The sequence below is a fragment of the Vombatus ursinus genome, unplaced genomic scaffold (genome assembly GCF_900497805.2).
Source record: "Vombatus ursinus unplaced genomic scaffold, bare-nosed wombat genome assembly UNPS02006779.1, whole genome shotgun sequence".
NCBI lineage: Eukaryota > Metazoa > Chordata > Mammalia > Diprotodontia > Vombatidae > Vombatus > Vombatus ursinus.
Window position 1 is genome coordinate 9,114,143 of NW_020946557.1, and position 16,777 is coordinate 9,130,919.

At 39.0% G+C, this 16,777-nt stretch overlaps 1 protein-coding gene across 1 annotated transcript in view; it reads right to left on the reverse strand.

Moving 5' to 3' along the window:
• Positions 1 to 2,675: 2,675 nt before the first annotated feature.
• The window catches only part of MCM9 (minichromosome maintenance 9 homologous recombination repair factor), a 150,096-nt gene continuing 135,994 nt past the window's right edge, over positions 2,676 to 16,777 (reverse strand). The window contains exons 9-11 of the mRNA XM_027848576.1: positions 12,178 to 12,260; positions 8,305 to 8,450; positions 2,676 to 5,135 (exon numbers count right to left, since the gene is read on the reverse strand). Of these exons, the coding sequence (XP_027704377.1) occupies positions 3,581 to 5,135; positions 8,305 to 8,450; positions 12,178 to 12,260 (1,784 nt within the window). The 3' untranslated portion in view covers positions 2,676 to 3,580. The remainder of the gene's footprint in view (positions 5,136 to 8,304; positions 8,451 to 12,177; positions 12,261 to 16,777) is intronic.

Consider the following 16,777-nt stretch of genomic DNA (forward strand, 5'->3'; position numbering starts at 1 on the left):
CCCCTCACCCCACTTTCCCCTCCTTTTCCCCCCATCCCTGTCCCAAATGATCGGAAAAATGGAGCTACCAGGCAGAGAAAACAAGACAGTTGTGGTTGCTGGGACTGTGACAGATGATGTGAGGATCCAGAATGTCCCCAAGCTGAAGGGGTGTGCCTCTCATGTTACTAGCAATGCCCATGATCTCATCCTCAAGTTCGGTGATCACTTGAAGATCATTCAAGGGCTGAGAAGATGCTGACCTGCATTACTGGTAGAAGCGGAGTTCCCTTGTCTTAGAGTTCCCTATCCCAATGAAATAATAAATCTAGTCCTTTTCATGAATCTGAGGTAGAAGTGACACTGGATGAAAATATCTGATTTTGATGTAACATATTAAAGTTTGCAAAATGCTTTACATAAATTGTCTAATTTGTGTCTCATAACAACCCTGTGAAGGAGGTAGTTTTGTTGTATTCATTTTGCAGTTGATGAAAACGGGGCTCAGAGAGGTTGCTCATGGTCATAGTTAATAATTCTAACTTGGGATCTGAACCCAGCTCTTTCTGACTTCGAAGTCTAGCACTCCATCTAGCCTCTCAAGAATCTCTTGTATAATCCTCTCACTTTATAAAAAGAAGGAATTGAGACCCAGACAGGTATAATGGACTTAATCACAACACTAGCAGGGATAAAGTTCAGGCTAGAACACACTAGAAGGTTTTCTGACTCCTCATGGGGTCCATTCTCCCATTACCATGCTGATGCCACTTTGTGTCAGCAGGCACTTAAAAAATAAACGAACGAAAAACTCATACTGTATTTGTAATACCTTGACTGACTTGGGTTATTTCAGAGATAGTAAGTTCATCCCAATTAATTAAGGGCTCAGTGCAAATTCGTGGCATCCTGGGAGCCCATCCATTTTTCTAGGCCATTAGGGTAACACTTGGAATTTAGAACTATGGAGAGTCTCACAGAATGAAACAATTGGTTTGCTTTCACAAGATAAACCATTTCTTCTCCACTTCCTGGTGAAATTAGGACCAAAATAGATGTACTAGACATAGTGGATAGAGCACTGGCATTACAGTCAAAAATACCTGGGTCCAAGTTCCACCTTTGGCCCAAAATGGCTGTGTGACCCTGAACATGTCATTCGCTTCTCAGTGCCTCAGGCAATTCTCTTAAAACTCTAAGTTGAGAACAGTTGTTGATCTGCACTGGTATGGGGATTTCTTTGCTGGGAGTTCCCTATACCAATTAAATCACAGGTCTAGTTAAAAATAGTAATTTTCCTTTTTTAATATTTGTCTTTATTTTCAAATTTACATTATGATTATTTTAAAACTACTACAATTTCAAGTCATCAGAGACAAGTAACTCTCTATTACAAACATCTCCAATGTGTACTCTCTATAAGCATCTTAGGTGGAAAACTGAGAGAAGGACTGAGGCAGGAGAGAGGGGAGGAATAACTTGAGAGCCAGTTATCTGACAACCTCCAATCTTCCCTATGAATAATCTGTGTGGTTGTTTGGGGGTAAGAATGGGCTTTTCCTTGTTTGCCACCAAGAAGTCTCTTCTCTTTGTACAATAAGGAGCTTACAGACCCTAAAGTCAGAGGCAAAATGTAGGCCAGTTGTTTACTTTTATCTTATGTCCATGTACGTGACACAAAGGGCAGCGGGGCTCCTCTGTGCTCTTTCGCCGTGCAGGGCCAGGGCTACTGATAACCCAATACATGGGGAGGAATGGGAATGTCAGCAATGAAACACATGAGATAATGTATGTCAAAGTGCTTTGTAACTTTAAAGTGTTATATATTATTAAGCTATTAAAATTCAAATTCTTCCTGTTTTCTCATATGTACAAGGCATTCCACTTAGGGGCATCACTAAGTTTCTAGACCAATGTGGCCTCTGTCTCTGGCAGGTTTTCTAGTTCCAGGGCAGAGTTAAGAGTTCCTTAACGTTCAGGATCTGCCTGAGGATTTGTCTAAGGATTCTTCTGATGGGTGGATGGTTATTTATTCTGTCAATAGTCTCCAAGTCATTCTATCAATTGGGCAGAAAATCAAGAGTACTTTACAATTTAAGAGATTTAAGACAAAGTTAGTGCTAAAAAGTCATTTTCCTCCTGTGTTTGTTAGAACGGAAAATTAATCTTATTCAATTAAGAACGAACTTGCGCTATTCTAAAATTAGGTATGTCTTTAGCAAAAAAAAAAAATTGTATATTTTAGTTAACACGGATCAAAGATAACAATCCATAATACTTGTACCTTCTTTTATTTCTCAAAAATATGGACAGAAAGGCAAGAAGAAAGACAGGTAGGTAGGCAAGAAGGCAGGAAGAGAAGAAGGAAATTCTCCCATGCCACTGCACATTCACAGAATGGCACATGGACATATCTTCATCAGGAGACAGCAGATTCACAACATTATTCAATCCATGCTTCAGCACAAGCACATTAGAATTGAATCTGGTGCAGTACGGTGTGAGAAACAGAAGATGGTGTAACTTTTAGAGTGTTTAAATGTTCTGACACTATGAAAGTGTTTGCAGTGAGATCATAGACTTGAAATAAAAACCGTCTGACAAGCTGATTCAGAGTTAAGGGATAATTCTTAAATCTTTTTTCTTCTTCTATGTACATATATATTTATGGTCCTTTATACTATATGTTTTTTCCCCCCAGATGGCTTGGGTAAGCACATTCCAAAAATGAAAATTCATTCTTCAGAAGAGAAAAAATCATGATGATAGAGCCCTGTGAAGCACTAGAAACATACATGGGAACCCAAAAGAAGAATCTGTTTGAGGCAAATAAATCACTCAAGTAGGGCTCAATTCCATTTTGTCTATCTGGTTAGCAGACACATGATGTGTGATTTAGCCCTATCCCACATCCTTTTCTTCTCCCTTCCCAATGAAAAGTACATCCTAAGATAGAAAATGGTGGCCTTTAAATGAGATGAAAACCCCAGAAAAGTTTAATATAATACAAAGCTAATAAAGAACAGTAATTGGATACTTTAGTCATTATCATGGAACAAGGAAGGCAAATTCATAAAAAAAGAAAACATTTCAGACAAATCTAAATAAGACGTGTGATAAGAAACACAAAAATGACAGGCAAAGAAAGTCACGTGATATTTACAAAACACATATCCTTAATGGCAGTAATGTCACTATGATATATCCCAAAGAATCCAGATGTAGGAATGTAAAAATTAAGGTTCATTTGCTTTTTTCCTGGCCTTAGCTCTTGTTAACAAGTGATTGGAACAAGGGATCCAGGAGAGACCAACTTAACAGAAACCATCTGCTGGAACACAAGTGGTTTGTTAACAGAATTAAGAACAAGGTCACTGAGTTATTTCTTATGACCACAAGCCACTAGACTGACTTAAAATGACCACACAACTTTTTCAAATTGTGTAGAGGCACACAGGAGCTCAAAGTGAAAATCACAAAACCTGATAGTGTCAGGGATAAAGGTCCCATCTCTCCTTCACTGGACACTTTGCTGCTGGTTACAGGAGAGCATATCACCGATACCCTGAAGGTGCTCTACCGAAGGAAGAATGGTGGAACTCTACAATTTGGGATTCTTCCTCATTTCTTCCTCCCAATCAAAATCTAATGGATCATCATCATCATCATCTAGTTCTGTTAAGGTGAAGAGAGATTTTCCTGAAATGACAGCTTTCTCTCCAGCCCCCTCCAGTTGAAAAGTTTTCCTTCTGCCAAGGGCTACAGATGGGCCTGTAGGAGGATGGCTCAGGCCTCCCTCGCTAGAGTTTGTATTGCCAGGAGTGGGTGGGGTCCCTGGTTTGGATTCAGAAGGGCCAGTAAAGGAGAAGCTTGCTAATTTAGCTAATGTGCAAGCTTGAACCTTGCTTTTAAGACTGGATGAATCCTCCTTTTTCTGTCTCTCACCAGCAAAGAGGCAATGGTCGGCCTGGTTTTCAACCCCAGATTTAGTGCGAGTGGCCAGGCCAGATTCTCTTGCCCCATCTTTCTTTTGCGGCTGCCGTGCCACCTCCCTAGTCTCACTGTGCATTAGCTCCATTAATCTTCTCTTCCCAGATACAGACACTGGCTTTTCTGGACCCTTCCTGGGGCATGTTTCTTCTTCCTTTGGCTGTCCTTCATTAGTTCTATGGCTAGAAATCCTAGGAAGTGTCACTGAAGTTTTACTTGTGGCAGGAGGAAGAGTGTGATTGTTGTTTCCAGAAGAGTGGGTGAGCTTTGACTTATGTTTGAATGTAAACTTGGCCAGTTTAGCCAATGGGGCACCTGGAACCTCATCACTCTCACGGTCAGGGGCACTCCTTGTTATCTTTTCTACCTCATCCTCAGTTTTGTGGTTTTTGCTCACGGCAGATGCCAGACTTTCCTCTGAAGGAGTCCTCTGTAAGGGGGTAAGGTGAGGATGATGAGGAAGAGTTAAACCAGATTCCGAATTTAAAACTTCCCCAGTTATCCCAGCAGGAAGAAGAGGCAAAATAATCTGGGAGCTTAGTGCCTTTTCAGAGAACTCCCGGGATTTCTGCCGACTCTTAGGGACATGCTGAGTAATCACTGAGTCAGGCCCTTCTGGAGACACTGCTTTCTCAGTAACTGTTTCTGACTGGTTGGGTTTTTTTTTAGCAAAATGAAAAGGCCTCTTGAGAGTCAATGGAGCATCTGTATTGGCTGCTGCTGGAAGCTGGTCAGTTTCCACTTTACTCCTTGCTCTTTTTCCCTTGCCATGGGATTTGTCATTGGGTGCCATTGAAGCCACACTGTCCTTGGTCATCTTGGGAATAGGAGATAGAGCCAAGTTGTTTTCAGAATCTATGTGCTCACTTGCCATGGAGTCAAACCAGTCCAAGCTGGTGTCTCTGTCCTTCTGGTTAGGCTTACCTGGGGGTTCTGTCCTTTTCTTTTCACTTGTCCCCTGGTGTGATGTGGACCTGAAGGGGGCACTGCTCTTGGTGTTTTCTCTAACAGAGGAGGTCTGTCCATTACAGTTGGCTTCTTGTTTAGAAGGGTTGGGCTGGGATATGTTCTCTGGTTTTTCTATCCAATCATTTCCCAAAGACCCACAAGTAGTTTCTACTCCCTTCTCTCCAGGCTGTGACAAGAGTGAATTTTGGTTCTTTAGCCTGGGAAGAAGAAAAATGGAGAGAAAACTGTAACTATATAAAAAGCATTCATTTTGAAGTTTTAATTTCTCTTGACCAGGTGGTAACCCCTTGATGTTAGGGTCAGGTACTGCTTTACAAAATTAATTAAGTGTTCATAGGACTGACAGGCAAAAGAGACCTTAAAGATCATCTAATCTAACCTACTCATTTTATAGATGAAAAAACTTGAGGCCCAGAGAGGTTAAATAATTTCCTCAATATCACACAGAGATAGTAAGAAAGAGAGCTAGGATTCAAATCTAGGCATCCTGATTCCAGATTCTATGCTCTATCCACTACATCAGGAAGTGACATTTTCCTGCTTCAATAATCTCACACAAATACACCCAGAATTTTAAAATGAATTTCTAGATATCAGTATAGCATTATTAGCATACATTTAGGTGACATGACATGTTAGTAAAGGGGAGCAAGAACAGTTAAATAGCCCAAAATTCTGAGTCACTTTGGGAGTCCATCTGAGTCATTTAAGACTAGCTGATGGGGGCAGCTAGGTGGCGCAGTGGATAGAGCACCGGCCCTGAAGTCAGGAGGATGTGAGTTCAAATCCAGCCTCTGACCAAACACTTGCCACTTACTAGCTGTGTGACCTTGGGCAAGTCACTTAACCGCAACTGCCTGGAAAAAAAAAAAAAGACTAGCTGAGGGTCAGTGTCTAGCCTCTTCTTCCAATCAGCATTTTAATAATAAGAATTATAATGATAATGATAGCTAGCATTTATGTAATGTCAACTATGTGCCAAGTACTGTGCAATGTGCTTTACAAATATTAATCTCCTTTAATCCTCACAACAACTCTGGGAGGTAGGGGCTATTATCATTCCCATTTTACAGATGAGGAAACTGAGGCAAACAGAGAATAATTAACTTTCCCAGGGTCACACAGCTACCAAGTATGGATTTGAACTCAGGTCTTCCTGACTCCAGCTCTCTATCCACTGGGCCAGAACAGTGAGACTATATGGAAGAGCATACATAATCTTTGAATTTTAGATATGGAAGGGGATCTCAGGGGTCATTGAGTTCAACTCCTTTGCAGAAGAGGAGCCTGAAGGCTAGAAACATTAAGTGGCCTGGGTTGTGGAGAGTCAGGGCTAGATTTTTTGTCCAGGTCTCCTTTCATTTAATCCACCTCCCCCTACCCCCCTTGGAAGCACAAACTCCATTTTCCTGGACAAATGTTTACTTTAATAGTTAAATTTGCCCTGTTAAAAATGTCTGTAGTTTACTTATTTTTTTTTAAACAGAAGCTTTTATCATTCTTTCTTAAGAGATGATTAAAATGGCCATTATTTGCCACACAGGATTTTAAGCACTTGGGGATAAAAAGGTGCTATATAAATATAAACTGTTTGATTATAATTATATAGTTTCCCCAAGGAATAAAGAATTTTTTCCTAAGGGGAAAAGAGCCATCTGCTGCTTGCATTTTCTTACTTTGTAAAACTAGATTATTTCTTGTTGGAATCTCCAAGCTGCATCTGGTTTTGTTGCTCTGAGGGTTGCAGCAATGTGGCTGCCTTTCAATGCAAACACACAGCAGAGAAGAAGGTTGAAGGCAGAATCATAGATTTCTATTTTCCCCTACTCTTTCTTCCTCTGAGAGGGTCCTCCTGATGTTGGTGGGAGGGGTATAGTGACCCTGCTGGTATCATACTACACAGCACTCATTTTGAACTTCACCTTCTTCCCTCCTTTCCTCCCCCAGACCTTCCTTAAACCCCAGGCACAGGGAGCTCTCCTTCATTACCAAGGAGCAAAGGGCAAAAGGCAGATCTGTGAGAGCCTTAAAAGGATCTGTTACAACAAAAAGTAAACAACCCAAAGGAACAGCTTTGATCTTAATGGCTTCTCTTGATCAAGAGAAGGATCAAAGCAGGCCAAATGGGAGGGGGGAAAAGGCTATTTTTTAATACAAAGTGAAAGTTTACTGTAATTTGATTGGGTATATAATGTTATTAATTATTTCTATGAGTAAGTTTGTCACACTTAATATTGGAAAAGCTATTAGAAAAGAAAGTTATGACACAACTTCCAATCAGTTTTGAGCAGTAAAAATTTGGAACAAATACACTTTACTATTAAAATAGAAGTACTATTTCCCTCATGGATCTGCCCACTTTGGTCATCAAAGTGTAGAAATTCAAGATACCTGAATTTGTGTGTATATTCTGGTAGGACAGCGGTATTGGAGGAAGGAATAGAGTGGTTGGCATGGGCTAACAGAGATATTACTGCGTACATAAGGTTAATTATTTCTCTTTTTTAACTAATTGAATGAGTTACTTTAGGCATATCAGAAAACCAATTTCAGTTTCCTACTAATGCATCTGAAACAAATTTAGTTTTCTTTACTGGGATAATATAAAATTAATTAATTATCATTCATAAAAAAAAGAATGTATCTTGGAAGAATGTTTTCCATAAATGCCAAGAATGCTTTTAAATATTTCTGCACACTTCCTGCTTGGGGTAAAGAAGTAATAATAGCAATTATTATTATTACTATCATCAGAATAATAGTATTTATAGCAGATATGTTTATATGGCATTTTATATACATCACATCATTTGGGCTTAAAAGCAACTCTGAAATAGCTGCCATATAATATCCCCATTTTACAGATGAGAAAACTGAGACTCAGTGAGGTCATGCTGTATCTCTAGTAGAAGCTGACAAAATGTATTTCTCTTTGGTAGGGCTAGGAAGGACTACTCCACTCTCTCCCTTTCCCCTACAACATTTTCCTTCTCCTAACAAAACTTGCCTCGTCCTTACTTTAGTTTCAACACCAGATCACCAGAAGAACAAGAAAACCTAGCAAAAGACAGGAATAAATTCTTGTAAGATGGGATAGTATTAGATTACTAAGGTTCCCTGGCTCACCAGGCAGCCATATAATGCTTCTAAAGTGACGTGAACTCTGAATTTTTTGTTTCTTAAATGGGACACTACAATAGAATAGAGAATTAATTTTTCAGCAAACCAGAAAATTAATTACTCAGCAAACGGTAGCACACTGTCATATGTAGAATTTACTTTTCCCATTCAACATGCTAATTCTTGTTACAGTCATTGTCAGATTATTTTTTTTTTTTAAGTCTTCTCTGGCTTTTCTTTTCTCACCTATCAAGTCTTCTGAGTTCCTCACTCAGAAGACACTGAAGCTCCAGCTTTTCCAGAATCATTTCACACTGCATTTGGTACTGCTCCAGGGGGTTTTCAGGAAAGGATGTATGGAGTGCATTCACACCTCCCAGAAGAGCACCTCCCTAAAAAGAACAAAAAGTCATGATGTTAATAAAATTCTACCCAGTTTCTTTAGACGAACTCCTCTGTCAACGCAAGGTTTTAGCAATCCCAGTAAAGCCCCATTAGAGATTCTAGGGCCTGAATCAGACAGAAATAACTCCAAGGGCTCAGGTAACGTTGTACCCATTTGGGCTGACTCTTTCCTCTAAATCTCCCATCTCCCATCTTCTCTGGGGATATAGCATTGCCTTTCAGGGAAGACTGTAAGGATCCCTGGGCTAAAGAAGATGAAGCTAATATCCCAGTAGGAGAACCAACCTCTCGAAGGCCCCATTACCGTTGGGACACAACACCTGCTATATGAGAGAATGCTCAGAAAATCCACAGCCTCTCAATTAAAAACAGGGCACTTGGCACAAACCTGACATCTCAACCTGCTCTTTTGTGAGAAATCTTGGCAACTTCTTCTGACCTTGAGCTAGTCCATGCCTTACTACCTGTTCTCTTAGCTTCTCTAAGTCTAAACGAGTTTGATGGTCACCAAGAGCATCACTGGCCATTTATGACCTTCCCTACTCCTACCCCACTGGAGCTTACTACTCTGTGGTGTGAAGATCCTACTTCTTCCCCGCCTTCACTTCTTCTAGCCCCTGACCTTAGCTCAGATTTCCTGATGTCAATATCCAAATCATCTAGATCAAGCACTTGCCCAGCCCCATTCTAAATTGCTGCCTAGATAATAACACCAACCCCAAAAGCTAGTTTTATCTTTCATATCCACTCACAAACCTCAAGGATCCAACCTCACCCTTAAGGGAAAGTATTCTAAGGATACACTCATCTCAGCTCCTCTCAGGTGAATGGGGAAATTCTTCCTCCCTATCTAATTAGGTAAAAGGCAAAAAATAAAAAACATGATGACAACTGTTTTAAGCTAATAAAGACCCTTTAATCTTTAGAAAACCGAAAAATATTATTCTTCGCCAAAGAAAACATTAACATTACTATTGTTCTATTTGATAAATAAAAATTATATGTAATTAATTTCACTTCATTGTGGAATTTTGTCATGTTTCACAATTACTATAAAATACAAGCAGGAAGTTGCTTGGGTTAGAGAGTGTTCTAATTAGCAGAGGGAATTCTCCCCATCTGAACTCCCCCCTAAGCATATATGTATATAAACAGTATCTTGAGTGACTTTGATTAAAACTCAGAATTCAACAAAACGTAACACCCATTTACGTCCAACACATTAGAAAAATAGTAATAAATGGACCCTTTCTTAATATAGTAAATAATGTCTATCTAAAACCAAGAACTAGCATTATGTAAAACGGGAGTCTTTTCAATAAGACTGGGACTTGAACCCAGGTCATTCGAGTTCTGAGGCTGGCTCTGCATTATATCATGCTTCCTTTCAGCTTAGTAACTATTTAACATTTAAATTAAATAATTTCAAGTCATAAAGTATTATAACAATCTTTCCATCACTCCCTCTTAGTCTCCATCAAAATCTGTCCATTTATTCTCATTCATTTTTCTCAGCTTCTATTTTTTTTTTTTTGCTTCACATTATTTTATAAAGGTCTTTCTAGATTTTTTTACACACTATATCCTTTGCTGGCTTTAGCTGCATTATAGTATTCCATCACATTAGTGTACCACAATTTATTAATTGGTTCAACAATTGTTAGGCAGGTCATTCCCAATTTTCTGAGATTATATATAATGCTGCATAAAAATCTTTGCATAGATAGCTTTTTAAAAAATTTGTTCCTGAGAACAGTTTTGAGGCATAATTTCAAAAATGGAATTATGGATTAAAGATTATTTTTGAAATTTTTTTAATATACATTTCTAGATTCCTTTCTAAAAAGGTTTTTCAAGTTTTCAATTCTACCAGCAATGGATAAGTAGACCTCTTTCCTCCTCAACCTCATTTTCATCAGCTTTTATGTCTTTAATATTGCTTTTATTTTTAAGGTGGCACCTTAAAGTATTTTTCATTTATTATCTATTTGGTTATTAGTAAGTTTAACATTTTAAAGTGATTATTAACAATTTTTATTTCTTCTTTTGAAAGCTGTTCATATCCTTTGACCATTTTCTAATCCAATGGTCTTTTCTCAGTCCTCATCTTTTTTGAGCCTCTATGTAGCTTTTCAAACTGCTGATTACACTTAAGAGACTTTTTTACTTTGGCTTCTATGATACTGCTTTTTCTTAGTACTCCTCCTACCCATCTGACCAGTACTTCTTAGTCTCCTTTACTGGATTATCACTCATTTTCTACCCTTTTAGTGTGAGTGGTATTCCCTACTCACTCATCTTCAATTCATCCTCCACACAACTGTCAAAATAACTTTTCTAAAGCACTGTTCTGATCATGTCTCTCCTAGATACAAAAACATCAGAGGCTTCTTATTGCCTATAGGATAAAAGACATACTGCTCAATCTGGTATTTAAGTAATGTAAATAGCAATTGTTTCTGTTTTGACCAGAAACCTTTCCCTTCTCAGATTGATTTTTTTTTTTTTTTTTAAACTAAAGAGGCCATTCTCTGCCTCAGGTCTTATTAAGCCTTAATCACTGAATGGGCTTTGCCTCAGTCAACCTGAGACCTGTTAAAGACCTATTAACTTGAAAAGGCCAAGGTACCCCACTGCATCCTGGGACATCTCCAGTTGTCTTGATCTATATCTAGCCACTGGACCTAGATGGTTCCAGAGGAGAAAGTAAAGCTGGTGACTTTACCTAACCCTCCTCACTTAAATCCAATTCACTTGCATATCAAGGCATCACCTTCCTGATATCATGGTCCTCGTCAAGAACAAAGGACACACAATAACAACAACAAGTCCCTTCACAATCTTGGTCCTAACCTACTTCTCTAGTCTTATTCCTTTTGACTCTCTTTCATGAACTATACATTTCAGCCAACTTGGGCAATTAATCATTCCCCAAACTCAACATATCACTTCTGTCTCCATGCTTTTCTGGATCATGCTCCCTCTACATCCCTGTCTCGCAGAAATTTTGTCTTCCCTCAATGCTCCACTACATCCTCTGGGATTCTTTCACTGACCCCAATAGTTGTTATCCCCTGCCTCAATTTTCTTGGTTCCATATACTTCTTGGCATACATGTTATATACTCATTTGGTAGAATGTAAGTTCTTTGACAACAGGAACTGTTTTTTTTTTTTTTTTTGTCTTTCTATCTCTGATGCCTTACACTTAGTAAATTAATCACATAGTGTTATGTGATTAATAAATATTTACTGAATTGAATTACACATGAAGAAATGGTTCTAGAAACCCTTATGTTGAAAGCTATCAGATTTACTAACAGGTTCAAAGTAAAAAGAAATCTTGAATGCTTAGACACTCAGCCACGAATTATTACTTATCTAATAGTCAAAAACATGAATTGTGAAGGATAGACAGAGGAACAAAGTTTAAATCATCTGAAATGAACAGACAATTAAAAAAATGCAAGAAATATTAATGACACCATACCAGATTCTAAAATGGATACAAAGATGAAGAAAATATTAGCCTCAAACTTACAATTTAGCCATATAATTAAAAAAATTTATATGAGTATATTACACCAAAGCCTTACATGCTTGCCAAATTTCTTTCAAGCTTTGGATCTTTGGATTTATGATCGTTTATTTGGTTAGAAAAAACTGTTTTTCCCACCTAAGTATTTACAATTAATATCTCAGCATCAACACTTACCTGCATTGAGGATTCCATCACGGACACCACTGTAATAGCATCTACCAGAGTCACTGTATCTCTGAACATTAGCCGGGCATGAGCTAGGAAAATAATAAGTCATTCAGAGTCACCAGGACACAAGTCATTTACTTTACATGAATGAGTGGGGATGGTAAATACAATTCTTCTGGCCCAGGAAAAAAATTATCTTCCGAATGAACCTCTAATGACAAATTAATTTCCCAATAACAAGCATAAAAGAAATAAATTTAAATAGCTTTACAGATGGTTTCTATAACAATTGAAGTAATATATTCCACCTACTTCACCCACAGGTATTTGGTATACTTTGATACGGTACTTTGAGCTCCTTCAAACGAATATAAATTCAACACTACAAACCATTTTTAATCCTGCCTTTGTGATCTGCTATAACAATGCATCAGTGTGGGATAGCCACATTCATATCTCTCTCATTAACAGAGGAGAAACTTCAGAAAACCAGGTTCAGAAGGGGCGAGGGTATAGATTGTTTATTTGCCTTCTTTCCTAAAGGATTCCCTACGGACAGGTCCAAGTTGGGTTTCGTGTGTATAGGTTAGACCTGAGGACCTGGGGTCCCCAGACATCCTAAAGGTTTCAATGGTCCATAAACTTGAATGGAGGAAAATTATCTCTTTATTTTCACTAACCTCTAACTGAAATTCAGCATTTCCAACAATCATGAATGTAGGCAGTAACACTGCGGGTAATTGGGAAAGGTTTCTTGCAGGAGTTGGAATTTTAGCTGAGATTTAAAGGAAGCCAAGAAGTATAGATGAAGAATAGGAGAATTCCAGGCATGGGGGACAGTCAGTAAAAAATGCAGAGTTGGGAAATGGGAGTGCCCTGTTCAAGGAACAGAAAGGAGAACAGTGTCACTGGATCATAAAAGTTATTAAAGTATAAGAAAACTGGAAAGGTAGGAAGGGACTGAAAGGTTATGAAGGGCTTTAAAAGACAGAGGATCGTCCAATCTCCCAATTCTGTTCTGTTACCTCCCAATGGCCCCCGGCCACTTCCCACTCTTAATCCTATCGAGGTTCTGTTCTCCTTTGGTCACATAGTCCAGGTCCCTGGCGTTCTCCCAGCTTACTGGCCACTCCCATCCAGATCCTTCTTAGACCCCTCCTCCAGTTACCCTAAACTACTTGGCCACTCCTAGATCCCTCCCACAGTCTTTCTGTATATAAGGTCCATCTTGTCTCCATTAAGGTGCTCAGATTCTTAAAATCTAGCCAAATGCTCAGATTCTTATAATCTAGCCAATAGCTCACTAATGTTCAGATTCCTTAAGAGTCTGGCCAATATGGAGGATATTCTAATAAACCTTGTCTTTGGTTGAAAAAAAAAAAAACAACCCAGGATTTTCTATTTGATATAATAGGGAGCCATTAGAATTTATGGAATCGGGTAGGCGTGGGGTGGGGAGGATGACATGGTTAGATATGCCCTTTAAGAAAATTACTTTGCAGCTGAATGGAGAATGGACTGAAGTGGGGAGAGACTTTGAAGCATGGAGACCAACCATAAGGCAATCTCAATAGTATAGGAGTAAGGTGATAAAGGCCTGTACTAGGGTGATAGCATGGTCAGAGAAGAGAAGAGGGAGTATAAAAGACATGTTGAGAAGAATCAACAGGACTTGGCAAGAGATTGGATGGGAGGTGGTGGTGAGAGAGTGAGGAATTGAGGATGACCCATACATTGTGAGTCTGAGTGACTAGGAGGTGGATGGTACTCCTGATAATAGTAGGAAAGTTAGGAAGAGGGGAGGGTTTGGGGGGAAAGATATCGAATTCAGTTTTAGACATGTTGAGTTTAAGACATCTTAAGAGACATCCAGTTTGAGATGTTCAACAGGCAATTGGAGATGGGAGTCTGGAAGTCAGCAGAGAGGTTAGGACTAGACAAATAGATATGAAAATCATGTGCATAAAGATGATAATTGAAGCTATAGGAATTGTTGAGATCATAAAGCAAAATAGTATAGAAGGAGAAGGCCCAGAACTGAGCCTTAGGGGACAGCCACAGTTATCAAGCATGCCCTAGATGAAGATCCAGCAAGGAACAGTTAGATGGGTAGGAAGAGAACCAGGAAAGAACAGTGGCATGAAAACCTGGGGAGAAGAGAGGATCAAAAAGAAGAAAGTGATCAAAAGTGTCAAAAGGTACAGAGAGGTTAAGGAGGATGAAGATTGAGAAGAGGCTATTAGATCTGTCAATTAAGTAATTATTAGTAATTTTGAAGAGAGCAGTTTCAGTTGAACAATGGGGTCAGAAGCAAGACTGCAGACAGTGAGAGAAGCAGAGGCACAGATTTCTCAAGGAACTTAGCCACAAAAAGGAGGAGAGACATAGGACAATGGCTAGCAAGGAAGGAAAGATCAAGTGAGGGTTTTTTGTTTTGTTTTGTTTTGTTTTTTCTTTTTGGCTAGGCAATGGGGTTGTGACTAGCCTAGGGTCAAACAGCTAGTAAGTGTCAAGTGTCTGAGAGTGGATTTGAACTCAGGTCCTCCTGACTCTAGGGTGGGTGCTCTACCCACTGCACCAACTAGCTGCCCCCAAGGGATTTTTAAGGATGGGAGAAACATGAACATGTTTGTACGGAAAAAAGTAGCAGTCAGTAGATAAAGAAAGAATTCCCTTTCAAGAGGAGGTTATGGGCTTCGAAGAGTCCTTCTAGGGTCCCATGTTTTTTTCTTTATTTGTTTCTAGACTCCTTTGAATCTTTTGCATCTTCTGTATTTTCTGTGCAGTAGCAGAGTGTTCTCTACCCACAAATATTTATTACCCTGAGTGGCTATATGTGAGCTGGGGACTTTGTTACTCACAGCTGTGGAAACCTAGGCATGAAATATATTTGGAAATTTTCCTGGAGTAAGCTTCAGATGGGAGAAATGCATTTTTAAAAATGAAATAATCCTTTTGAATCTGTGTGAACCAAATTCTTGAGGAGGGAGTAGTTGGTCATGTGTCACATGGTAACATTATGTATTATTGCTTAAGGAGGGATCTATATGCCTTATCTAACAGACATACAAGAGGCAAATTTGATATTCTTTTAGGAAAGCTAGGTGCCTGACTTGAATATTCATTCTAATATGAAGTGGTTATTTCACTTACACATAGAGGTAAATCATAGGGATGCCTGAAGTCAGGAACAACATTTTTCTCAAAAGCAGTTTTACATCTTCTTGAACATTTAAGTAAATACTTAGTTGAAATTTTAGGATGATAGGATTTAAAACCAGAAGGGACTTTAGAGATCATCTACTTCAACATCTTCATTTTATAGATGAAGAAATTGAGCCTCAGACAGGAAGTGACTTGCTGAGCTGGGATGTGAACCCAAGTCTTTTGACTTTAACTCCAGTGTTTTTTTCATTTTTCCACACAATTGACAGCCAATCTACTATCTTGACTGGGAATACTGTCAAGATTCCCTGAAGAACTGGGCCTACCAGGATGAGATAGATATATGGCTTTACTACCATGAAAGTAGTTAAGGATTTAACAAGGAACTGTTACTTTGAGATATAGTTCCTCTTACTTCTCTAAGTCATCAATAAGTTATAAGGTTTGTAGTCTTGTCAGAAACCTCTGGCTTTTAAAAATAATATGCCACTTTAGAAGCTCCTGAGATATCTTCTAGGACCTTTCTTGTTGTTTGTCCTTCATTCTTGAAGAGGACCAATGACATCACGAGATGTCGGGAATTGGATTTAAGTGAGGCAAAGCTATATAAAGTTGTCAGCCTCACTATCTCCTCCACAGTCACTGGAGAGCAGCGGCAAGAAAAAGTCAAGACCACTGGGGCAAAGGTCCAGGATGCAGTGCATGACCATGGCCCTTCTAAATTCAGGTCTTTCCCAGGCTTCACTTTGTCTGAGGCAATGCCTATTCAATGACTAAAGGCTAGGTAAGAATTGGCATCACAAAATTTCAATCTGGGAGGGAAGGAGGGACAATGATAACCTATTGTGAACAGGAAAGTCATTTCCCTGTCCATACCTTATTTTCCATGAGCAAATTGATTCTGGATATCCCTGCAGATTGCATTTTGATATTTATTTTGGATAGGGCTGGTTGGAGGAACTGCTGTGGCCCCTTTGTTAGCCAGAATGCAGCATGGGTATAGTTTGGGAAAGGGACCAGGCCTATGATTACATTGATATAGCAAAATCCTAGGTGAGGAAACTCCCTTTACAAATATTTATTGGGGGGCAGCTAGGTGGATAGAGCACCGGCCCTGGAGTCAGGAGGACCTGAGTTCAAATCTGGCCTCAGACAAGTACTAGCTGTGTGACCCTGGGCAAATCAACTAACCCTGAGTGTTTCCCCTGTTCCCTCAAAAAAGACCAATTGTATACAACAACTTTGATCAAATGACTTTAAAATGTGGAGCTAAAAAGAATAGATGAACTACAATGAAAATTAGGTTACGTTTTAAACTTATGCACATAACAAACTCACCAACATAATACTTTAGGTGTTTTAATGATAGTAAAGTATGGTTTTCCCAGCAATGATCAGCCTCAGGAATACTTCGATTTTCTGTCACTTCTTGGTTTTCGAG